Here is a 23,235-nt window from a genome sequence, read left to right as displayed (position 1 = left end):
AAATCCTATGATGTAGGCTGTAACAATCATTTATCCAGCGCCTTTAACTGCAATACACGTTTACAAAGTGTCCTCTCTTGGTAAACTCTTTGTTTTGCATAAATCCTTTGCAGGTCGGAAGCCGATTTGGCTATTTCCCGAAGGACCTGCTGATAATCAATCATGTCTACACTGATAAAGAGCTGGAGATTGCTGCTGAGGTAATTGTCATTCCACTGTTGACTCATGCTTTTGTTACTTCTGTTAACTTCAGAAATTCGTAGTGGAGGATAATTTGTGAGAGGGAATGGGAGGATCTTTCTTTGAGCTGCTGCACGTGACTCTGTTCCAAGGAGCACATAGGAAGTGGAGGGATTGGAGTGTGTCAACACAGGAAATTCGCAATGGTGGCTGTTTGTAAATTTCAGGCAACTATAATACTGTACTGTGGCATGCACCTTTTAATAAGTAAAAAAAAAAAAAAAATCATACTTGTTAAACTTGATTCTTTTGTACAATCAATAATGGCCATTTCTCCGTTTTAGGAAACGGACTTTGTGTGCTTCGATACCGGGTTAGACAAATTCGACAATTACGACCTCGATGCTTTACTCAGCTCCTCTGAGGCCACGGACGCCGAGGAGGCGACGCGGGAAAATGGCGAAAAAGACAATAATGGTGCCATTGAGGATTCTGGCAGGGAAGTCGAGGCGGAGGAAGTGGGCGAGGACCGAGAACCGGAGTCGACTGACTCCTCTCCACTGCCCTCTGAAGAACAGCCCAAAAACGGGGACACAAAGCCGCAGGAATCTGATGCGCCGGGAGATCTAAAGGATGACCTGATTGTAGATCAGCAAGCGGGTGAAAATCTAAAAGATGACCTGATTGTAGATCAGCAAGCGGGTAAAAATCTAAAAGATGACCTGATTGTAGATCAGCAAGCGGGTAAAAATCTAAAAGATGACCTGATTGTAGATCAGCAAGCGGGTAAAAATCTAAAAGATGACCTGATTGTAGATCATCAAGCGGGTGAAAATCTAAAAGATGACCTGATTGTAGATCAGCAAGCGGGTAAAAATCTAAAAGATGACCTGATTGTAGATCATCAAGCGGGTGAAAATCTAAAAGATGACCTGATTGTAGATCATCAAGCGGGTGAAAATCTAAAAGATGACCTGATTGTAGATCAGCGAGCGGAGAGCACTGCAGAGACACTCGACGAGCCGAAGGACGAAGACGGGGAAAACACAGAGCACGTTTCGGAGAGGCAAAAATCCCCCGCCCTGAAAACGAAGATTGGCTCGACCTTCGACGCAGTCACCTCGGACGATGAAGACACGTGGCGGGTGACCCCTTACTATGAGGAGGACGAGGAGCAGGAGGAAGAGAAGAGCAAGGAGGCGGGAGACCCGCCAGGCAGGCGTGAGCGTGAGGACGGCGCCAGGAGACCGCTGATCTCTTTCACCAAGGAGGAGCCTGGGCTGGGGTCAGAACCCACTCCTCCGGGGGAGGAACCGGCGGAGAGACAGGAGGAACCGGCGGAGAGACGGGAGGAACCGGCGGAGAGACGGGAGGAAGCCAAAGAAAAAGGGGGCATCTGGTCATCCCTCGGGGACACCGTTTTCAAAATTGTCAGCGGGGGCGAACGGACCGAGGATATGAGCAGCTCTGAGGAAGAGGACGAAGAGGATGTTGAAAAGGAAATGGAACCAGAACCGGAGAAGAACATCAATGAGGAATTTGATTCTGTGGACCTTTCGTCCTCCGACCCTCATGGAGAGACAGAGGACATGGCACGTTCCCCCCCAAAAAATATTTTTGATGAACCTGCGGAAGTGAATATTGAGGAATCTGCCTCTGATGTGCCTAATGCCGGTTCAAGCACACCGGAAGAGGGAATTCTGTCTGACGAGGCTGCACCAGAGGTAGATGAGGAAGGTGACTTGACTTCTAGCCAACCGGACTCTTCAGCACTTTCCCCAGATGAAGAATCAATATCCCCAGATGAAGGCGAGCCTGACCCTCAGATAGTGCCCAAGGAGTCCCCTGAAACATTCCCAGCTGGTGAAGAACTCCCAGCTGGTGAAGAACTCCCAGCTGATGAAGAACTCCCAGCTGATGAAGAACCCCGAGAGCCTGAACATGAGAATGTTAAACTTGAAACCCATGCACAATTGGACAGAACTTCTCAGGAACGTCACAGTGAACAAAAGCCAGAGGCGTCCGTAGGAGACGTTTCACCTGAGGACGAACAGAGTGGAAAGTCTGTGTTAAAAAATTTGAATCCATCAGCAAGTGGAGACGAGAACACCGGGACAGACACAGAGACGGAGAAACGAGTCCACCGTGCCAAAAAAGAGATCAAACATCTGTTGGAGGACACGCTGAAGATGGAGAACATTGGCACGCTGAAGATGGAGAACATTGAACCTCATCCTGACAAAGAGGAGGAGGAGGAGGAGGAGGAGGAGGAATTGGAAGAACACGGGGAGGGTGAAGAGGAGCTGTTAGAAGATGAGAATGCTGCACTGTCCACCGCAGAACATTTAGATGCCGAAGAGGAGGTCTCGCATGGAGAGGAAGATGGCGAGGAGCTTGGCCCTGAAGAAACGGAACCGGATACCGAATCGGAGAAATCCGAGAAGCCCGAGGCAACAAGCGACACCCGTGAAACTGAAGAAGAACCGTCGACCGAGGAAGACCTGCCTGACGACTCTCGCCCGCCCCCCCCGGGGGAGAAGGGGCCCGGCGGCACGGAGGTGCAGTACAGCGAGGATGTGCGGCGTCTCACCATCCTGAGGAGCCACTTCGAGGACGAGGACATGCAGCGCTTCCGCCGGCACCTGGGCCTGCAGCAGCTGCTGCGCGTGGAGGCCCTGTTCGCCGCGCTGGACGAGGAGCTGCGGGTGGCCCGGCGGGCGCAGGCCGACTCCAGCCAGGACGTGGAGACGGCCCTGGAGGGCATCCTGGAGGCCTCGGAGAACGCCATCCTGGACGAGATCGAGAGGATGCTGGACGAGCGGGGGGTAGTCCGCGCGCACCTGCAGCAGCCGGACGTCGAGATGTTCGACGAGGAGGCGACGATCTTGGACGACTTCCAGGACCTGGCTTTCAGCCTGCGGAAGAAGTACTCCGCCGCCAGTGACAGCGAGCCGCTCTCCTCGGGGAATCAGGGCCACACGGACGAAGGTAATGAAGAAACATGATTTCAATGATCTTTGTTTAGGTTTGCCCTTTGAGACACAAAGCCAGTATGTTACAAATGTTTAATTCCATTCACTCGGGTTTGAAATGTTAGTTTAAGTTTAAGTTGCAGATTTTTTCTCGCTGCATCCACAGTTGCTTAGTGCCTATTCACCCTTTATCATTACTAACAAACTGTGTTGTGACTGAAATGTAATCAGGTGATAAGGTTAACGCTGAATGTTCAATGCTACAGACGGGGGTCATCCTGAGGTTGCAGAGGACACACCAGAGAATCTTACGGCCGAGGATCTCACGGCCGAGGATCTCACGGCCGAGGATCTTACGGCCGAGGATCTTACCGCTGAGAATCTTACCGCTGAGAACCTCACCACTGAGAATCTTGCAGCTGACAACCTTACGGTTGAGAACCTTACCACTGAGAACCTCACCACTGAGAATCTTGCAGCTGACAACCTTACGGTTGAGAACCTTACCACTGAGAATCTTGCAGCTGACAACCTTACGGTTGAGAACCTTACCGCTGAGCATCTTACGGCTGAGAATGGTGCAGAAGCGGTCGAGTACAAGGCGGAGCACGTTAACGAGCCGCTGGAAAGCCCTCTTGACAGTTCCTTGCACACACCGGACATAGGCTTTAAAGAGGACGGAGGCCGCTTCAACAAAAATAAAGAAAACCAAGGGATTTATAAAGACACAGAAGAGATCCAGAAAGGCCCCCAAGCCATTTTGGATAATCCGCTGGACATGGGCTTTCATTTTGAGGGGGAGAGTCCATCATCGGGTATGTGATTTCAAGTTTTATATTTGTATTCTCCTTTAATGTGGAGACGTAGTTTAAGTTTTAAATGTAGTTTTAGTTGACGACACGCAACACCTGTTGTGACCTCTTTAAACTGTATCGGCAGGATCTCTGGATTCCACAAGCGTTTCTGATTACCCTGAAGAGGAGCCGGAGGAGCCGCCCTCTTTGTCCATTCTGTCAGAGATGGGTGGCCTTCTCCTCCTGGCGCAGGAGTGCTGCGGAGTTTACACAGACATGGTGAGACTTCTGCTCTAACATGCTATGCATGAGGGTTGCACAATTACATTTGTACATATAGCCTATTTTTATGTCTCCTACAATGTGATATTTTTTCTCGCTAATATAATTTATTGGCATGTATGAAGCTGCAGTGTTGTTACCAAGTCATAATGTTTTTTTGTTTTTGTTGTAATGTTACATATATAACTAAGGTAGTTGCAGAAATGTAGCCTTAATGTAATGTAACACATCTTCAACTAGGTGTGGAGTGCAGTCATTTTTTGTTGTCAGATTGTCACGTGCAGCTTAGAGATGGGTTGCATGGTGCGCATGCACCAAAACAAGATCATCTTCAACTCAGGAGAATTGAAAAGCTGCACTATTTGCACATACAGGACTAGTCACAGTGTCCACTTGCTTTAACTCAAGTAGAAAACACTTCAGTTCCTTATTTGAACACCATATGGTAGATGGGCTACCTTTTCAGAAGGGGAAGGCCCAGATACCGCCTTTGTTTGTGCTGCTCTCATAATGTGTGGCAGTTAGGTGGGCTCATTGCTTCTGTTGATAATAGCTGATGTTATCAGCATCTTCAGTAGATAAGAGTTGTCTTATCTGCCAATGAGCTGGCAGATAAGACCGTTTTGGCAGCTGCAATTGGCTGGAATTACCTGCCAGTCTTCAGCCGATAAGAGAACTTGCGTGTGATTGATTTGATTGAGCTTTTATGCACCATGAGACATTATGTATATGTCAATGCATTGTCCAATCTGAAATTCAGTTTCTAAATTGGAGGGCTCTGTGTTGACATACGGCAGCCACACATCAGAGGAATTGAGGTAGGATGTTGACTCTTCATTCGATCTTTAATCAATTGGCTGAATCGGCATCCAAATTCTTAAGAAAAAAAAAATCTGTGAACAACATTTTTAATTAACGAAGTAATGGGAGTGAAGATAATTAATATGTAGTAAAGGATTCTGCATGACAATTACGGTTTTTCTGCAGATCTCTCTACAAACTAGAGACATGGCATAATGTAATCTCAAATTCGTTTTAATGCATTGCACACCTCGTATAATTGTGAAACTCTTAAGGCAACCAGATTGTAATGTGCATATAATGAAGCCTGCTGGATTACTGTTACCTGATGCATTACGAGCCTGCACATTGTTTACTCCTGTCGATGGCCAATCCCGTTTGCTGAATCACATATTTCAATTTAATTGCTGCTTGAAGCGGGGTTTTTTTGCACTCTGACGATAATGTGTCGCACAGCGATGGTTTAATGTTATCGAACTATATAGGAACTGAGGCTTTTTAACAAAGTTTTATTTCGGACGTGTAATGAAATGTTGACGCAACGTGATGGATATTTACGTCAGGCGCAGATGGTGTGGTAACTTTACGTCAGACGCAGATATTGTGGTAACCTTCCGCGTTTCCGTTGTGCATATTTCTGTAATATAGTCTGCTGTTTTGTCAACTGTCTGGTGAAGATAAAACCAGCCACTCTGGAACGCCAGAATGTACTAGAAATGCAGAACTACAGGACGGTAACAAAATAGCTGGCAAATAGAGAGAGAAAGGGGGGGGTGGGGTGCTTGCTGTCAACACGGCGAAAGGTTAGCGTTCACCGCGCATGCGTATTATCATTGCCGACGTGTTCTTACCGGAGGCTGAAGTTCACTTGCTTAGCTACGGACAGAAGGGGGAAGCCGGATATCTGACGTCTGCTCGTTTTATTAAAAAAATATTTAGAGTGACAGTTGCGCTTTTGTTCATATTGTAAAAGTATGAATGTTTATAATTTGGTTCCGCTCTCTACATGAACCTTAATCTCACTTTTCGAGGCCTCAAAGGTTGAGCCGTTCTTACTGTTGGAAGGTAGGCTAGCTGGCTAGGTGAGGTGGCTAGCTTTCTAGCTGCTAATATTAGCTAACTGACATTAAGTGCATTTCAGTGGAAGTGGTTCTGAATTTCAGGCCGTTGATATGCACGCTACCCCAATGGACTGATGACTTACTACCGGATTTGAAGAAAAACGTCTGCTTGCTAGCGAGGGTGTATATTTGCTAGCGGGTTAACGTAACGGTTTAGCGGCGTGATGGATTCTGAAGAAGCGATCCCCTCTTTCGCCCCGGCACTCAACGATGCGACTGCATTTTACGTCTTATTCATCAAGGCTATCGGCGATGTAAGCGGCTTGTTTCCTTTTTCTTGTGTTGGCTACTTTTAGCTTTAAGCTGTTCCGTGTGCAGCCAGCTGGTTGCGTTTGCTCGCTAGTGAGTTGACATGCTACCAGCTAAAATTGATAACGTTAGCTACCTTGTTGGCAATAACTTACGTCATTTGAACCTAACCTTAGGTTACCTTATGTTTGAGGTTGCTTTTGTTTTTGTTTCCGTTGTGTTGTGCGCCGTGTCTCAGTTACAATACAACAATATATACAGCATAATATCAGCACAATGACTAATACTGGCTGCTTGGAGCCCTTGCTTAACCTAATCTGAAAGCTTGTTTTCTTGTTTAGAAGCCTAAGCTGGGTGGAAGTGCATAGTTCACGGACAGAAATTGTTTTGGACCCATAGTCGAAACGTACTTCCTGAGGAATTTCCACGTTCTCATTTCAACACACAAGCATATAAATACTTATACTTAGTTTATGTTGCTGCTTTGCTCAACCTGTTGTTGTGACTAATTCCCGATTAAGCCTAGCTCCTTTGCTTTCGCTTTCTCTGACTAAGGTGGTCAGTAGGGACTGCAGGCGCGCTGGGCTGTGCTGTTGATTGTCTTCAGCTAAATCTAGGTTAGCTAGGTGTTTACGGGATGATAATATCTTCTGTGTTGTGTATTTGTGTGCTGGGAACTCGTTCTTTCAAGTCTATAGTTCAGGTCAAAGTCATGGAAGGCTTTTGTTTGCGGGGCAGCAGCGGTGCGGTGTGGTGTATTGAAGGCCAGTCTCCGTGTTGAATTACAGTATCTCCTGCTCATTATTGAATTTGCTTGATGGCTCGCTAAAATACGTTTTTATGTTTGGAATGTCTAGTTAGCAGTAAGGGAAGTGGTATTCTGCAATGAAGCATTCGGTATTAAGTACTCTTGGAAAAACTGCACATTAAGGAGTTATTTGGTTCCTGATTCTGTATTGTTTCTCATGCCATAGTGGGCGTGTTGTTATATTAAGCAAAGTAAAACGGTAACCGGGCCAAATGCAGGCGGGAAATGAAAGTAATCAAAGTAAATGAAAGGCTGCCAGACTGCGATTAAAATGTGGAATTGTTCCTGTTTTCTCCCGTGAGACACTAGTGTTTGTGGAGAGGCGGGGGCTGGATCCCAAAGCACACTGAAATTTCACCTTTGGTTCATGATGAAATCTAAAACACAATGAGGATCTTTGTTGTGGTTGGTCTCAGCCCTGCTGCTGTGTTGTGATTGGTCTCGGCCCTGCCCCGGTGTTGTGACCTGTGTTGTGATTGGTCTCGGCCCTGCCCCGGTGTTGTGACCTGTGTTGTGATTGGTCTCGGCCCTGCCCCGGTGTTGTGACCTGTGTTGTGATTGGTCTCGGCCCTGCCCCGGTGTTGTGACCTGTGTTGTGATTGGTCTCGGCCCTGCCCCGGTGTTGTGACCTGTGTTGTGATTGGTCTCGGCCCTGCCCCGGTGTTGTGACCTGTGTTGTGATTGGTCTCGGCCCTGCCCCGGTGTTGTGACCTGTGTTGTGATTGGTCTCAGCTCATCGCGGCGCTCCCGGAGGACTGGCAGCCCGGCCCCACGTTCCGGGGCGTTCCCTGGAGAGCCGTGGCCAGCACCGCGGCCGTGGGCATCGTCACCGTCATCGCCTTCCTGTGGAGGAGCGTCCTCGCGGTGAGCTCTCTCCTGTACAACTACAACTACAGCCACAACTACAACTACAACCACAACTACAACCATAACCGCAACTACAACTACAACTACAAGCATAACCACAACTACAACTACAACCATAACTGCAACCGCAGCTACAACCATAACTGCAACCATCACTATAATCACAACCATAACTATGTGGGCATCCACACCAAGAACTAATAACTATTGTTATGGTTATCTTTCTTGTTGTGGACAGGCCTTAGCAGTGCCTTTTTAGCTTTTTATCTTCAGCTATGATTATTATTAGTGCAGTGCCAGGACACCATTATCTAGAGTCAGTCTAGCAGACATGAAGCACAGCCCCCAGGCCCCAGGCCCCAGGCCCCAGCCCCAGCCCCAGCCCCAGCCCCAGCCCCAGCCCCAGCCCCAGCCCCAGCCCCCAGCCCCCAGCCCCCAGCCCCCAGCCCCCAGCCACAGCCACAGCCACAGCCCATGGGACACGAGCATTAAGATAGACAGTCAGTGCTGTAACATAGTGTAACCATGGTGACTGTGCACAGTGTCTACCTGTGGCCTACCTGCCGTTTATACATTTGTTTTTCTTTGTCTCTCATTCTCCAGGTCAGAAGCAAGACCTATCTGTGTAAGTTTTGTATATAACTTACTTGAGCAAATTATTTCACTCTTTAACATGATGTAGCAGCCTGCTTTCTGCATTCACATTTTCGGTGTGAGTGTATTCTGGAGTCATAGTATTGGTGTGAGTGTGTTTTTGTGGCTGTGGTCTGGAGTCATAGTATTGGTGTGAGTGTGTTTTGGTGGCTGTGTTCTGGAGTTGTGTTTGGGGTGTGTGTGTGTGTGTTTTGATGGCTGTGTTCTGGAGTTGTGTTTCGGGTGTGAGTGTGTTTTGGTGGCTCTTGACGGTTTTGTTTTTTCTCTGCATCAGTGACAGAAAAGCAGCTTGCTCTGAGAATAACGCAGCTCTGTGATGAGAAGTCTGATGCGCTCACCAAAATCTCCCAGCTCAAGGAGAAGGTACGTTTTCACGTGTGCACACGTGTGCATGTGAGAGTCTGTGCGCGCGTGAGAGTCTGTGCGTGCGTGTGAGTCTGTGCATGCGCGGGAGAGTCTGTGCGTGCGTGCGAGTCTGTGCGTGCGTGTGAGTCTGTGCGCGTGTGTGAGTCTGTGCGCGTGTGTGAGTCTGTGCGCGTGTGTGAGTCTGTGCGCGTGTGTGAGTCTGTGCGCGTGTGTGAGAGTATGCGCGTGTGAGTCTGTGCATGCGCGGGAGAGTCTGTGCGCGTGTGTGAGTCTGTGCGCGTGTGTGAGTCTGTGCATGCGCGGGAGAGTCTGTGCGCGTGTGTGAGAGTATGCGCGTGTGCGAGTCTGTGCGTGCGTGTGAGTCTGTGCATGCGCGGGAGAGTCTGTGCCCGTGTGTGAGTCTGTGCGCGTGCGGGAGAGTCTGTGCGTGCGTGTGAGTCTGTGCGTGCGTGTGAGTCTGTGCGTGCGTGTGAGTCTGTGCGTGCGCGGGAGAGTCTGTGCAAGCGCGGGAGAGTCTGTGCGCGCGTGTGAGTCTGTGCGTGCGTGTGAGTCTGTGCGTGCGTGTGAGTCTGTGCGTGCGTGTGAGTCTGTGCGTGCGTGTGAGTCTGTGCGTGCGTGTGAGTCTGTGCGTGCGTGTGAGTCTGTGCGTGCGTGTGAGTCTGTGCGTGCGTGTGAGTCTGTGCGTGCGTGTGAGTCTGTGCGCGTGTGTGAGTCTGTGCGCGTGCGGGAGAGTCTGTGCCCGTGTGTGAGTCTGTGCGCGTGTGTGAGTCTGTGCGTGCGCGGGAGAGTCTGTGCCCGTGTGTGAGTCTGTGCGCGTGCGGGAGAGTCTGTGCCCGTGTGTGAGTCTGTGCGCGTGTGTGAGTCTGTGCGTGCGCGGGAGAGTCTGTGCCCGTGTGTGAGTCTGTGCGCGTGCGGGAGAGTCTGTGCCCGTGTGTGAGTCTGTGCGCGTGTGTGAGTCTGTGCGCGTGCGGGAGAGTCTGTGCATGCGCGGGAGAGTCTGTGTGCGTGAGTCAGGCACACCCTGTTAATCTCTAATGTGTGTTGTTGTGTTTCAGATCGTGGCGAGTGAAGCTCTTTTAAAGGAGTCAGAAAAGTGCGCCAGCTCCACTGAGCTCGAGAACGCAGAACTGAAGGTGAGGTTCTGGTGTGAGACCAGTCCTGTAGGACCCGGTCTGTTCTTACGACCCGGTCTGTTCATACGACCCGGTCTGTTCGTACTCAGGGAAATTATCCAATTAACCTAAGGATCCTGCTTTGTGAGTTTGGACTGGAACTGTGCAGAGATGACCCTGTGTCTGTTTCCTGTCCCCATAATCAGAGATCCTCTCTGTGCAGAGATGACCCTGCGTCTGTTTCCTGTCCCCATAATCAGAGATCCTCTCTGTGCAGAGATGACCCTGCGTCTGTTTCCTGTTCTCTGTCAGGAGTCCTGTGAGCGTCTGCAGCAGAGGAGTGAGCAGAGCCGGGTGCAGCTGCAGAGTCTGCGGGGCGAGATGGAGGCTGAGAGGAGGAGGAACCAGGAGCAGAGCGCCCAGGTGAGACCGGCACAGCGCCCCCTGCTGCTACTGCAGCGCCCCCTGCTGTTACTGCAGCTGTTACTGCAGCGCCCCCTGCTGTTACTGCAGCGCACGCGCTCAATTACCAGGGCTTTTACACATCACACACACAGAACTAAAATTGATGTTTGCAGGGAAAGGACCTGAAACTTTTGTTGCAGACATTGACAAACATAAAAACATTTTTCTGTTCTGGACAGATCTCAAAGACGGAAAAAGAAATGGAAAAGCTGAAACATATCGTGAAAGGCAACAAGGACGAACTTTCAAAGGTATGTTATTGTTATTATGGATTTCATAGCTTGGCAGAAGCCATTATTTCGGGGGTTGATGGAGTCTGCTTGTTATGTGGAGTTTTATAACCTCTGATTGGTGGTTACCTTTGATGTGTGCTGGTTTGAGCTGAATGAGCCGGCTGTCGTTTGGCTGTCGGTTGTGTTGGCGGTTGGGTTGCCATGGTACCCTTCTCCCCGCAGGTGCAGCTGCTGATGGACGAGGCGCGGCTGAGGGAGGAGGCGCTGAAGGCCCAGGTCACCTCCTTCCAGAAGGAGAACTCCGCTCTGAAGGAGAAGAAGAAAAACGTAAGAAACTCACAGCGTGCTTTTGGGCTCCGGGAGGAACTCCCAGCACCTTGAAAAGCTGTTGAATTTCACGTTAAAAGCGCAGGAAGAACCTGCTCTCACCTCCTGTTTCTCTGGGCTGCAGCTCCTGCGGGAGGCGCGGGACTGGGAGGAGCGGCACAGGGAGCTGAGCGAGAAGATCAAAGTGCTGCAGAGGTCCCAGCAGGAGCTGGGGGACGTCCTGGAGCGCAAGGAGAACGAGATCGAGGCGAGCGCTCTTATTATGAAGGATGTGGGGCTAGTGACAGGCTTTATGGGTTTATATGGCTGCGCTCTTATTATGAAGGATGTGGGGCTAGTGACAGGCTTTATGGGTTTATATGGCTGTGCTCTTATTATGAAGGATGTGGGGCTAGTGACAGGCTTTATGGGTTTATATGGCTGTCTTATATGTGTGTATTTATGCGTGTGTGTGTGCGTGTGCGTGTGTGTGCAGGTGCTTTCGGACTGCATCACGGAGCTCAGACAGCTGGAGGCGTGCGATGGCACTGAGCTGCACAGAGGGGGCGCTGCAGGGCTGGCTAACGGGGAGACCGCAGGTGAGTGCACTGTGTGTGTGTGAGTGCAGCGTGAGAGTGTGAGAGTGTGTGAGTGAGTGTGTGTGAGTGCAGCGTGAGAGTGTGTGTGCAGCGTGAGTGTGTGTGAGTGTGTGTTTTAATGAGCTCTTTGTCCTCTGGTCTCAGAGAAGAAAAGCGAGGCGATGAAGGCGAGGATTAAGCAGATGCTGGACGTCTCTCGGGTGAGTCCTCCCCGCGGTCTGACTTTGTTGCCATGGCACTGTGAGCCAGTGTGGGGTCAGGGGTCAGGGGTCATGTGACCTGCCTGCACGGGTGAATGACTGACGCTTCGTTTTTGGCCACAGGTGAAGACCACGCTCTCCATCGTAGAGGAAGAGAGGAACCGTTACCTCGAGAAGCTTCTCGCAGAGGAGAAAGAGAGACACAACCTGGAAGGTATGAGAGAGAGAGAGAGAGAGAGAGAGAGAGGGAGAGGGAGAGGGAGAGAGAGAGAGAGAGAGAGAGAGAGAGAGAGAGACTCCCTCTTTCAGAACATGACCATTCCCTAGACTTAGGGCTGTGAAACTATCGTCCTAGAGGTCTGGTCTGCATGCTGGTGTTTGTTCCAACCAGTTACCTTAGTTTTAGTTTTCTGACGGCTCGTTAAACTACACTGGTTCACTCCTGTACTTGAGCGCAGTAAAGTCTTTAGGATACACCTGCAGTCTGTGGCTGTAGCCGGTGAATATACACAAATGCCAGACCCAGATAGGATTGAGCCAATTAAGTAATTAAGAGCAGAAGTGTGTTGGTTGGTGAATGTACTGAGTGATGTGTTGGTTGGTGAATGGACTGAGTGATGTGTTGGTTGGTGAATGGACTGAGTGATGTGTTGGTTGGTGAATGGACTGAGTTGATGTGTTGGTTGGTGAATGGACTGGGTGATGTGTTGGTTGGTGAATGGACTGAGTGATGTGTTGGTTGGTGAATGGACTGAGTGATGTGTTGGTTGGTGAATAGACTGGGTGATGTGTTGGTTGGTGAATAGACTGGGTGATGTGTTGGTTGGTGAATGGACTGAGTGATGTGTTGGTTGGTGAATGTACTGAGTGAATGGACTGAGTGATGTGTTGGTTGGTGAATGGACTGAGTGATGTGTTGGTTGGTGAATGTACTGAGTGAATGGACTGAGTGATGTGTTGGTTGGTGAATGGACTGAGTGATGTGTTGGTTGGTGAATGGACTGAGTGATGTGTTGGTTGGTGAATGGACTGAGTGAATGGACTGAGTGATGTGTTGGTTGGTGAATGGACTGAGTGATGTATTGGTTGGTGAATGGACTGGGTGATGTGTTGGTTGGTGAATAGACTGGGTGATGTGTTGGTTGGTGAATGGACTGAGTGATGTGTTGGTTGGTGAATGGACTGAGTTGATGTGTTGGTTGGTGAATGGACTGAGTGAATGGACTGAGTGATGTGTTGGTTGGTGAATGGACTGAGTTGATGTGTTGGTTGGTGAATGGACTGAGTGAATGGACTGAGTGATGTGTTGGTTGGTGAATGGACTGAGTTGATGTGTTGGTTGGTGAATGGACTGAGTGATGTGTTGGTTGGTGAATAGACTGGGTGATGTGTTGGTTGGTGAATGGACTGAGTGATGTGTTGTAGGACAGGCCTGTTGCTCAGTTTGGGGAGCAGGGTGGATGTCTGTCCCCCGTGACGGTGCCTCTCGCCCCGCAGAGCGGATCCAGGCCCTGGAACACGAGAGAGCGGCCCTGCAGGGGGAGCAGGCCCGGCTGCAGGGCCAGTTCCACACCATCCAGCAGAAGCTGGAGATCATGAACGAGCTGTACCAGCAGAAGGAGAACGCCCTGCAGCAGTGAGTGTGTGGCCTGGGGGCCCAGAGCCCGGTGTGGGGGTGTGGGGGTGTGACTGTGTGCTGGGCGGTGTGGGGGTGTGACTGTGCTGGGCGGTGTGGGGGTGTGACTGTGCTGGGCGGTGTGGGGGTGTGGGGGTGTGACTCTGTGCTGGGCGGTGTGGGGGTGTGACTGTGCTGGGCGGTGTGGGGGTGTGACTGTGCTGGGCGGTGTGGGGGTGTGGGGGTGTGACTCTGTGCTGGGCGGTGTGGGGGTGTGACTGTGCTGGGCGGTGTGGGGGTGTGACTGTGCTGGGCGGTGTGGGGGTGTGGGGGTGTGACTCTGTGCTGGGCGGTGTGGGGGTGTGACTGTGCTGGGCGGTGTGGGGGTGTGACTGTGCTGCGCGGTGTGGGGGTGTGACTGTGTGCTGGGCGGTGTGGGGGTGTGACTGTGCTGGGCGGTGTGGGGGTGTGACTGTGCTGCGCGGTGTGGGGGTGTGACTGTGTGCTGGGCGGTGTGGGGGTGTGACTGTGCTGGGCAGTGTGGGGGTGTGACTGTGCTGGGCAGTGTGGGGGTGTGACTGTGCTGAGCGGTGTGGGGGTGTGACTCTGTGCTGGGCGGTGTGGGGGTGTGACTGTGCTGGGCAGTGTGGGGGTGTGACTGTGCTGGGCAGTGTGGGGGTGTGACTGTGCTGGGCGGTGTGGGGGTGTGACTGTGTGCTGGGCGGTGTGGGGGTGTGACTGTGCTGGGCAGTGTGGGGGTGTGACTGTGCTGAGCGGTGTGGGGGTGTGACTCTGTGCTGGGCAGTGTGGGGGTGTGACTGTGCTGAGCGGTGTGGGGGTGTGACTGTGCTGGGCAGTGTGGGGGTGTGACTGTGCTGAGCGGTGTGGGGGTGTGACTCTGTGCTGGGCGGTGTGGGGGTGTGACTGTGCTGGGCGGTGTGGGGGTGTGACTCTGTGCTGGGCGGTGTGGGGGTGTGACTGTGCTGGGCAGTGTGGGGGTGTGACTGTGTGCTGCGCGGTGTGGGGGTGTGACTGTGCTGGGCAGTGTGGGGGTGTGACTGTGCTGGGCAGTGTGGGGGTGTGACTGTGCTGGGCGGTGTGGGGGTGTGACTGTGCTGGGCAGTGTGGGGGTGTGACTGTGTGCTGGGCGGTGTGGGGGTGTGACTGTGCTGGGCGGTGTGGGGGTGTGACTGTGCTGGGCGGTGTGGGGGTGTGACTGTGCTGGGCGGTGTGGGGGTGTGGGGGTGTGACTGTGTGCTGGGCGGTGTGGGGGTGTGACTGTGCTGGGCGGTGTGGGGGTGTGACTGTGCTGGGCAGTGTGGGGGTGTGACTGTGTGCTGGGCGGTGTGGGGGTGTGACTGTGCTGGGCGATGTGGGGGTGTGACTGTGCTGGGCAGTGTGGGGGTGTGACTGTGCTGGGCAGTGTGGGGGTGTGACTGTGTGCTGCGCGGTGTGGGGGTGTGACTGTGCTGGGCAGTGTGGGGGTGTGACTGTGCTGGGCGGTGTGGGGGTGTGACTCTGTGCTGGGTGGTGTGGGGGTATGACTCTGTGCTGGGCGGTGTGGGGGGTATGACTCTGACAGATGGGGTCTGTGAGGGTGTGACTCTTGACAGATGGGGTCTGTGGGGGTGTGAGGCTGACAGATGGGGTCTGTGGGGGTCTGACTCTGACAGACAGGGTGTCTGTGCATGTGATGCTGATGGAGGCGGGCTCTGTGCGTTACAGGAAGCTGACGCAGGAGGAGTTTGAGCGGCGGCAGAAGGAGACGCGGCTGACGGAGGTGGACGGGAAGGCCCTGCGTGCGGAGGAGGAGCTCCGGGCCTACAAGGTCCGCATCCAGGAGATCGAGGAGGAGCTGCAGAAAACCGAGCGCTCCTACAAGACCCAGGTGAGCGCTGACCCCGCTAACACACCGCCCCACTAACGCACCGCCCCGCTAACGCCCCGCCCCGCTAACGCCCCGCTTACGCCCCGCCCCGCTTACGCCCCGCCCCGCTAACGCACCGCCCCGCAAACGCACCGCCCCGCTAACGCACCGCCCCCCTAACGCCCCGCCCCCCTAACGCCCCGCCCCGCTAACGTCCCGCCCCGCTAACCGGAGTACCAACACTGCTAACAATGCTAACACAGCACCTCGCTAACCAGAGTACCAACACTGCTAACACTGCTAACAGACCACCTCACTAGAGTACTAATACCGCTAACACTGCTAACACACCACCTCGCTAACGCACCACTCCACTAACCAGAGTGCCAACACTGCTAACGCACCACCTCTCTACCTCGCTTTTTCAGTCATTAATTCTCCTCTTTCTGTCTCCTCAGATTGCATCTCATGAAAAGAAGGCTCATGAGAACTGGGTAAGAGGAAAATGGCCGTTTCTTACAAAAGTAACAGCACTGTGTTCTAGAGAGGAGAGGAATTAATCTTTCTCTCTCTCTATCCCTCTCTCCGCAGCTTAATGCCCGTTCAGCAGAGAGAGCTCTGGTGGAGGAGAAGAGAGAGACGGCTAACCTCCGGCAGAAGTGAGTCTGACCCCTGACCCCGCTCTGACCCCGCTCTGACCCCGCTCTGACCCCGCTCTGACCCCGCTGTGACCCCGCTGTGACCCCGCTGTGACCCCGCTGTGCTGTGTGGTTCTCAGGCTGGTGGAGGTGAGCGATAAGCTGGTGGAGTTCCAGAGGCCGCTCTTCAAGCCCACGCCGGGACGCCCCGACCCCCAGATCCTGCCCATGCGCAGGGGAGGTCAGTCCTGCGGCTCCCCCAAACACAGCCCCTAAACACAGCCCCACGATGCCCCCAAACACAGCCCCTAAACACAGCCCCACGATGCCCCTAAACACAGCCCCACACGGTCCTGACTACTGCACGCAACACAACATGCTTTCATGATGTAAAGGGGAGTCAGACCCCAAACATGATATCAGAGTGCCCTTTTCAGTTCATACAAATGTCAATCAGATATTGCAAAATTATTGACGGCTACAAATGTTGCTTTACTTTATTTTAACGGCTCATTTTCAAAGTCAAAGTTAAGGATCAATATGACACTGCCGGCACGTGATTGGTTAGAGAATACCTTATGCAAATGAGGGCCCTCCTCTACCCACCCCAGAATGCACTATTATAAAACTGTAGAAGAGAGCCGGGCTGAAACGCAAGTGCAGTTACTCTTGAAAATGAGAAGACGTGGAAAAGAACAAATCCGATTTCAGTGAAGCCAGAATGTTCTCCGTTTCTATGGCGACCGAGGGACGATCTCTGTTGTTTGTTTTGTGTCGTGGGGGGGGGGGGACTTCCTGACTCTTGTTTGAGCGCTGTCACTGATTGGATGCTGTGGTGTAAACGCTGTCACTGATTGGATGCTGTGGTGTAAACGCTGTCACTGATTGGATGCTGTGGTGTAAACGCTGTCACTGGTTCGCGCAGGTGACTCGTTCGGCCCCTCCCCTGTGAGTGGGGGTGCCCCGTCCCCCCCTCTGATGATGGAGGGCCCCGGCCGCCCCCCCTCCGCCCCCGTGGGCCGAAGAGCCGAGCCCTTCGGTGAGTGGACCCCCCCCCCCCGCACGCTCTCACCGTCCTCATCACCTTCCTCCAGTCTTCTGTCCATCCCTCCTGAGTTCTCTCTCTGACCCATGCTGTGGCTTCTGACCTCTGACCTCTTCCATCCATCCCTTTATTCCTTCTTCCTTCCACTGTTCTGAGCCCCTCCGCTCTCTCTCTGGACTTCCTTCTTCCTTTGCCTGATGATGTCACATCCTCTCCTGCTTGAAACTGCATCCCTACCTCTCCTGTCCGCTCAGGGACCCTGTGCTGGGGGAGGTGTGGTAGGGTTGGGTCGGGGCTTGGTGCTGGGACCAGGCTGGGTCATGGGGAGGTTTTTGGACAGAGCTCATCCCCCTTCTCCCCCCTCAGGACGCCCCCCCTCGGAGCCCCACGGAAGGTTCTCTGATCTCGGGCACCCGCTGCCCCCCAGACCTGGTGCGTCTGTGCGTCTGTGTGTGTGCGTGTGTGTCTGTCTGTCTGTGTCTGTCTGTGTCTGTCTGTGTCTGTCTGTGTCTGTCTGTCTGTGTCTGTCTGTGTCTGTCTGTCTGCCTGTCTGTGTCTGTCTGTGTCTGTCTGTGTCTGTCAGTCTGTGACCACTCTTCCGTGCACACTGCATTCTGAATGTCGGTCCTTATTCTTCTGGTTAGGTTTGTATTCAGATTATGCCATTTTCTTTTTTTGTAATGTTGACCGTACTCCTGTATACATGGGTAGCTGAATAATCCTGCTCAGGGACAGTGCTAAAAGGTCTCTCGGGGCTAACGCTCTCTCAGGGCTAACGGTCTCTCAGGGCTAAAGGTCTCTCGGGGCTAACGCTCTCTCGGGGCTAACGCTCTCTCGGGGCTAACGCTCTCTCCCTCTCCCTCTCTCCAGATGTGTGTGTCCCACGGACATCCTCCCCCAGCTCCCTGGATGTATCGGTGAGTTTATCGGCCAAAAAACACTTCACTTATTTATTCACGCTCAACGATAATTTGTTCAGTTTTCAGATTTGTAATGTTTTGTGTGACTCGGGTGTGTGTTTAGCCTAAAGGGCTCTAAGGTGCATAAATACGTCTCTGCGGTGGGCTTTTACGAGCTCTTAATAGGTGACAGTGTTTGCAGAGTGGATGTTGAATGTCCAAGCAGCTGAAACTGTGGAGATTTATTTTATAAGTGGAATAATTGGGGTAAGGAGTACGGGCAAATACGGGGCTGTCCTGGGAGGAACAGGACGTCCGGCCATCGTAAGGCTGAAATCCTCCTCCCCCTCCTCTCTCCTCCTCTTCCTCTTCCCCCCTCTCTCCTCCTCTCTCCTCTCTCCCTCCTCTCTCCTCCTCTTCCTCTCTCTCTCCCTCCTCTCTCCTCCTCTTCCTCTCTCTCCTCCTCTCTCCTCTCTCCCCCTCTCTCTCCCCCTCTCTCCTCCTCCCCCTCCTTTCTCCTCCCCCTCCTCTCTCCTCCTCCTCTCTCCTCCTCTCTCCTCCTCTCTCCTCTCTCCTCCTCTTCCTCTCTCTCTCCTCCTCTCCTCCTCTCTCCTCCTCTCTCCTCCTCCCCCCTCCTCTTCCTCCTCTCTCCTCCTCTTCCTCCTCCTCTTCCTCTCTCCTCCTCTCTCTCTCCTCCTCTCTCCTCCTCCTCCTCCCCCTCCTCTCTCCTCCCTTTCCTCTCTCCTCTTCTCTCCTCCTCCCCCTCCTCTCTCCTCCTCCTCCTCTCTCCTCCCCCCCCTCTCTCCTCTTCCTCCCCTCTCTCTCTCCCTCCTCCCTCCTCCCTCCCCCGCTGTGAGTCACGTGTTCTCTCCTCTCCTCCCCCTGTCTGACGGGACGGCCCTGCTGTAAAGCAGGGTGCCCCCCTGGACCCCTCCCCAGAACCCCCCCTTGTGGTCCCAGAGCCCCCCCCTGAGGGCCCCGATGCCGTGAGTATGGAGGCTGGGGCTGGGGCCCCGGGCCCCTGAGGGGCCGCTGGTGTGTGCTTCCTGTGGGTGGCTGGATGAACTGACCAATCGCAGGCCTCGCCCCGTGCTCACCCCGCCTGTACCCGGTTTCCCCCTGACAGATTTAGGGGTGTTTCCAGATTATTCATTAACAGAGGGGATCTCAAACTCCAGTTCTGTGTCTGCTGGTTTAAGTGCAGAACTTAATGTCACTTACTGGTTACTGGTTGGTGATTGGCTGCACAGTCTGTGTATGCACCTTGTTTCTAAGTGTGCAATTGGCTGCTGATTGAAAGGAAAAAACCTGGAGTGGCTGCAGCCAATCAGGACTGGAGTTGGGGACCCCCCGATCTACAGGAAGCAGGAAGCGTGCGCTTTCCGAACAGGGCTGTTTAAATGGGCCTTCTGCTCATCTGCGGTGTGGAGTCTCTGCGCTGGTTGTTAACGTGCTGTTGCCGTGGATTAATCGTGTCGAGCTTCTGGAAGGGTCGTCTAACTTTCACTCACCTGATCAATTACTGCTGTGGGCCATTTGATCAAGCGGACTGGTTTTTACAGTAACGTGTGTGACCGTGTGTGTGACCGTGTGTGTGTGTGTGACCGTGTGTGTGACCGTGTGTGTGACCGTGTGTGACCGTGTGTGTAACAGGGAGAGAGAGACTGTGTGAGCATGTGTGTGATTCTGAGCATGTGTGTGTATGCTTGTGCACGGGTGTGTGTGTGTGTGTGTTTTATTAACCCGCACTTTTGCAGAAATGAATTGCAGGATTCTCACTGGCACCTCCGGTGGTGCGGGCAGCAGAAACGCTCATTTTGCTGTTTTAAGTTCTCATTTCCGTTCTCTGCTCCTTCTGCCCACAGAGGCTGTCCAAGTCTGGCGGGCCGTCCTTCCTGGCCTCTCCCATCCGGGACGTGTCCATGCCGGACCGCCCAAAGGACTGGGGCCCCCCCCTCCCCACGGCCCCCCCCTGAACGGCCACCTTCCCATGATGCCCCCTGGGCCCCTGGCACACGAGCCCCGCCTGCCCCCTCCCCGCCATGGCATGGGCCCCTACGGACCCCCCCGGCCCTACGGACCCCCGCCCCCTCCCTACCGTAAGAGCTGATCTATACCCCCACCCTACCGTAAGAGCTGATCTATACCCCCACCCTACCGTAAGAGCTGATCTATACCCCCACCCTACTGTAAGAGCTGATCTATACCCCCACCCTACCGTAAGAGCTGATCTATACCCCCACCCTACCGTAAGAGCTGATCTATACCCCCACCCTACCGTAAGAGCTGATCTATACCCCCACCCTACTGTAAGAGCTGATCTATACCCCCCGCCCCCTCCCTACCGTAAGAGCTGATCTATACCCCCACCCTACCGTAAGAGCTGATCTATACCCCCACCCTACCGTAAGAGCTGATCTATACCCCCACCCTACCGTAAGAGCTGATCTATACCCCCACCCTACTGTAAGAGCTGATCTATACCCCCACCCTACTGTAAGAGCTGATCTATACCCCCACCCTACCGTAAGAGCTGATCTATACCCCCACCCCCACCCTACCGTAAGAGCTGATCTATACCCCCACCCTACTGTAAGAGCTGATCTATACCCCCACCCCCCACCCTACCGTAAGAGCTGATCTATACCCCCACCCTACCGTAAGAGCTGATCTATACCCCCACCCTACTGTAAGAGCTGACCTATACCCCCACCCTACTGTAAGAGCTGATCTATACCCCCCACCCCCACCCTACTGTAAGAGCTGATCTATACCCCCACCCTACTGTAAGAGCTGATCTATACCCCCACCCTACCGTAAGAGCTGATCTATACCCCCACCCTACCGTAAGAGCTGATCTATACCCCCACCCCCACCCTACCGTAAGAGCTGATCTATACCCCCACCCCCACCCTACTGTCAGAGCTGATCTATACCCCCACCCTACTGTAAGAGCTGATCTATACCCCCACCCTACCGTAAGAGCTGATCTATACCCCCACCCTACCGTAAGAGCTGATCTATACCCCCACCCTACCGTAAGAGCTGATCTATACCCCCACCCCCACCCTACTGTAAGAGCTGATCTATACCCCACCCTCTATCATAAGAGCTGATCTATACCCCCACCCTACTGTAAGAGCTGACCTATACCCCCACCCTACTGTAAGAGCTGATCTATACCCCCACCCTACCGTAAGAGCTGATCTATACCCCCACCCTACCGTAAGAGCTGATCTATACCCCCACCCCCACCCTACTGTAAGAGCTGATCTATACCCCCACCCTACTGTAAGAGCTGATCTATACCCCCACCCTACTGTAAGAGCTGATCTATACCCCCACCTACTGTAAGAGCTGATCTATACCCCCACCCTACCGTAAGAGCTGATCTATACCCCCACCCTACCGTAAGAGCTGATCTATACCCCCACCCTACTGTAAGAGCTGATCTATACCCCCACCCCCACCCTACTGTAAGAGCTGACCTATACCCCCACCCGACTGTAAGAGCTGATCTATACCCCCACCCCCACCCTACTGTAAGAGCTGACCTATACCCCCACCCTACTGTAAGAGCTGATCTATACCCCCACCCCCACCCTACTGTAAGAGCTGATCTATACCCCCACCCTACTGTAAGAGCTGATCTATACCCCCACCCCCACCCTACTGTAAGAGCTGACCTATACCCCCACCCCCACCTTACCGTAACAGCTGATCTATACCCCCACCCCCACCCTACTGTAAGAGCTGATCTATACCCCCGCCCCCACCTTACCGTAAGAGCTGATCTATACCCCCACCCTACTGTAAGAGCTGATCTATACCCCCGCCCCCACCTTACCGTAAGAGCTGATCTATACCCCCACCCCCACCCTACTGTAAGAGCTGATCTATACCCCCACCCTACTGTAAGAGCTGATCTATACCCCCCCCCCATCTTACTGTAAGAGCTGACCTATACCCCCCCTTAAATATAACCCTGGAACAGGGGTTGAGCACATGTAACATTAGGAGCCCAGAAACAAGCCCATGGACAGTCAGGGGGTGATGAAATGTGCAAATCTTTAGAGTCTGTGTGGCCCCAGGTTCTGACCCAGTGTTCCTCTCCCTCTCCCTCTCCCCGCAGTTCGGGGTCCGGCTCCCCCCATGAGAGACTACCCCATGGGGCCCCCCCCCGTATGGCCACCCCGACTACCGGCCTGAGATGAGGGATCCGCGGGACTACCCCCTCCCCCCGCGGCCCCTGCCCCCCGGAGCCAGGGACCACGCGGGGCCTCCCATGCCTGGGGCCCCCCTGCCCCCGCACATGGGCCCCGGGCCCCGGAACACTGCTGAGGGCCCCCATCCGAGCCCCGGGCCCCGGAACACTGCTGAGGGCCCCCACCCGGCCCCCGACCTCCGCCGGGACAGCATCCCACAACAGCATCCCCCCAGGGACACGCCCACTATGCCCTTCAACGGACCCTAAACTCCGCCCCTTACCCATCAACCCCCTCTTTAAGGGGAGGGGCAATCTTGGGAACTGAACTTGTATGTTTTTTTTGTTTTATTTTTCCTTTTTAATTCTGACTGGCAAAACAGAAAAACGAACTCCATGTATCCATTAAAAAAAAAAAAAAAAAGGTTGTTAATATGAAATTATGAGGAAAACCAAATGTGTCTTTGTGTGCGGGGATTTCAGAGCCTGCGTGGGACTGGCAGCAGGACGAGGTCCCGCCGGGCGATGCCACACCTCATCACGCGTGTGTAGAGCAGACTGTCCTCTGTAGGGCTTTTACAGACGTAGACCATCTTTACATTAACGCAGTGCATTTTTGTGATTATGCAACTAGAAGATTTCCTGTGGAAATTCTTGTGATTTTAAAGTCTCTGGCTGGGTTTGGATCATGTTTAGAAGCGCCCGTCTCGTGCCCACAGCCCTTGCTTATTGAATTGTAAAGGTAAGTATAAATGAATGGTCAGATGTATAACTTATTTTACTATATTCTTCAGACAGTTTGTATATTAATAAAGATGGTACAGAAATGATGGATTCTGAGGTTATTCGTCATAAAAACCCGTTTTTACAGACCATAGTTTTCTTTTGGGCTTGTTCCGAAGCGTTATTTTTGTAAGAACATTGGAGACGTAATAAAACAGGGAAAAGTTAAACAGCT

General features: G+C 52.9%; 1 protein-coding gene and 1 pseudogene across 6 annotated transcripts in view; both read left to right on the top strand.

Annotated features, from left to right (window-relative positions):
* Nucleotides 1–22,379, top strand: part of mia3 (MIA SH3 domain ER export factor 3) — a 24,772-nt gene extending 2,393 nt beyond the window's left edge. The window contains exons 3-28 of one of the 6 annotated variants that reach the window (XM_061241364.1): nucleotides 114–200; nucleotides 525–3,168; nucleotides 3,419–3,967; nucleotides 4,092–4,225; nucleotides 7,940–8,071; nucleotides 8,678–8,699; nucleotides 9,003–9,091; nucleotides 10,150–10,227; nucleotides 10,519–10,629; nucleotides 10,851–10,922; nucleotides 11,127–11,231; nucleotides 11,356–11,478; nucleotides 11,707–11,809; nucleotides 11,954–12,009; nucleotides 12,133–12,223; nucleotides 13,507–13,645; nucleotides 15,350–15,512; nucleotides 15,950–15,985; nucleotides 16,083–16,150; nucleotides 16,270–16,370; nucleotides 17,055–17,168; nucleotides 17,541–17,606; nucleotides 18,045–18,091; nucleotides 18,988–19,059; nucleotides 19,939–20,172; nucleotides 22,206–22,379. In XM_061241364.1, coding sequence (XP_061097348.1) covers nucleotides 114–200; nucleotides 525–3,168; nucleotides 3,419–3,967; nucleotides 4,092–4,225; nucleotides 7,940–8,071; nucleotides 8,678–8,699; nucleotides 9,003–9,091; nucleotides 10,150–10,227; nucleotides 10,519–10,629; nucleotides 10,851–10,922; nucleotides 11,127–11,231; nucleotides 11,356–11,478; nucleotides 11,707–11,809; nucleotides 11,954–12,009; nucleotides 12,133–12,223; nucleotides 13,507–13,645; nucleotides 15,350–15,512; nucleotides 15,950–15,985; nucleotides 16,083–16,150; nucleotides 16,270–16,370; nucleotides 17,055–17,168; nucleotides 17,541–17,606; nucleotides 18,045–18,091; nucleotides 18,988–19,059; nucleotides 19,939–20,049 — 5,313 coding nt within the window. In that variant the 3' untranslated portion in view covers nucleotides 20,050–20,172; nucleotides 22,206–22,379. Of the gene's footprint in view, nucleotides 1–113; nucleotides 201–524; nucleotides 3,169–3,418; nucleotides 3,968–4,091; nucleotides 4,226–7,939; nucleotides 8,072–8,677; nucleotides 8,700–9,002; nucleotides 9,092–10,149; nucleotides 10,228–10,518; nucleotides 10,630–10,850; nucleotides 10,923–11,126; nucleotides 11,232–11,355; nucleotides 11,479–11,706; nucleotides 11,810–11,953; nucleotides 12,010–12,132; nucleotides 12,224–13,506; nucleotides 13,646–15,349; nucleotides 15,513–15,949; nucleotides 15,986–16,082; nucleotides 16,151–16,269; nucleotides 16,371–17,054; nucleotides 17,169–17,540; nucleotides 17,607–18,044; nucleotides 18,092–18,984; nucleotides 19,060–19,938; nucleotides 20,173–22,205 lie in introns of all 6 variants that reach the window. The other 5 variants (XM_061241363.1, XM_061241365.1, XM_061241367.1 and 2 more) reach the window with 5 other exon arrangements.
* LOC133128172 (basic proline-rich protein-like) lies at nucleotides 20,067–23,235 on the top strand (annotated as a pseudogene).

Source organism: Conger conger, chromosome 5 (assembly GCF_963514075.1).
Source record: "Conger conger chromosome 5, fConCon1.1, whole genome shotgun sequence".
NCBI classification, from domain to species: domain Eukaryota; kingdom Metazoa; phylum Chordata; class Actinopteri; order Anguilliformes; family Congridae; genus Conger; species Conger conger.
Note: the sequence above shows the minus strand (reverse complement) of the source record. Positions and strands in the feature narration are given on the sequence as shown.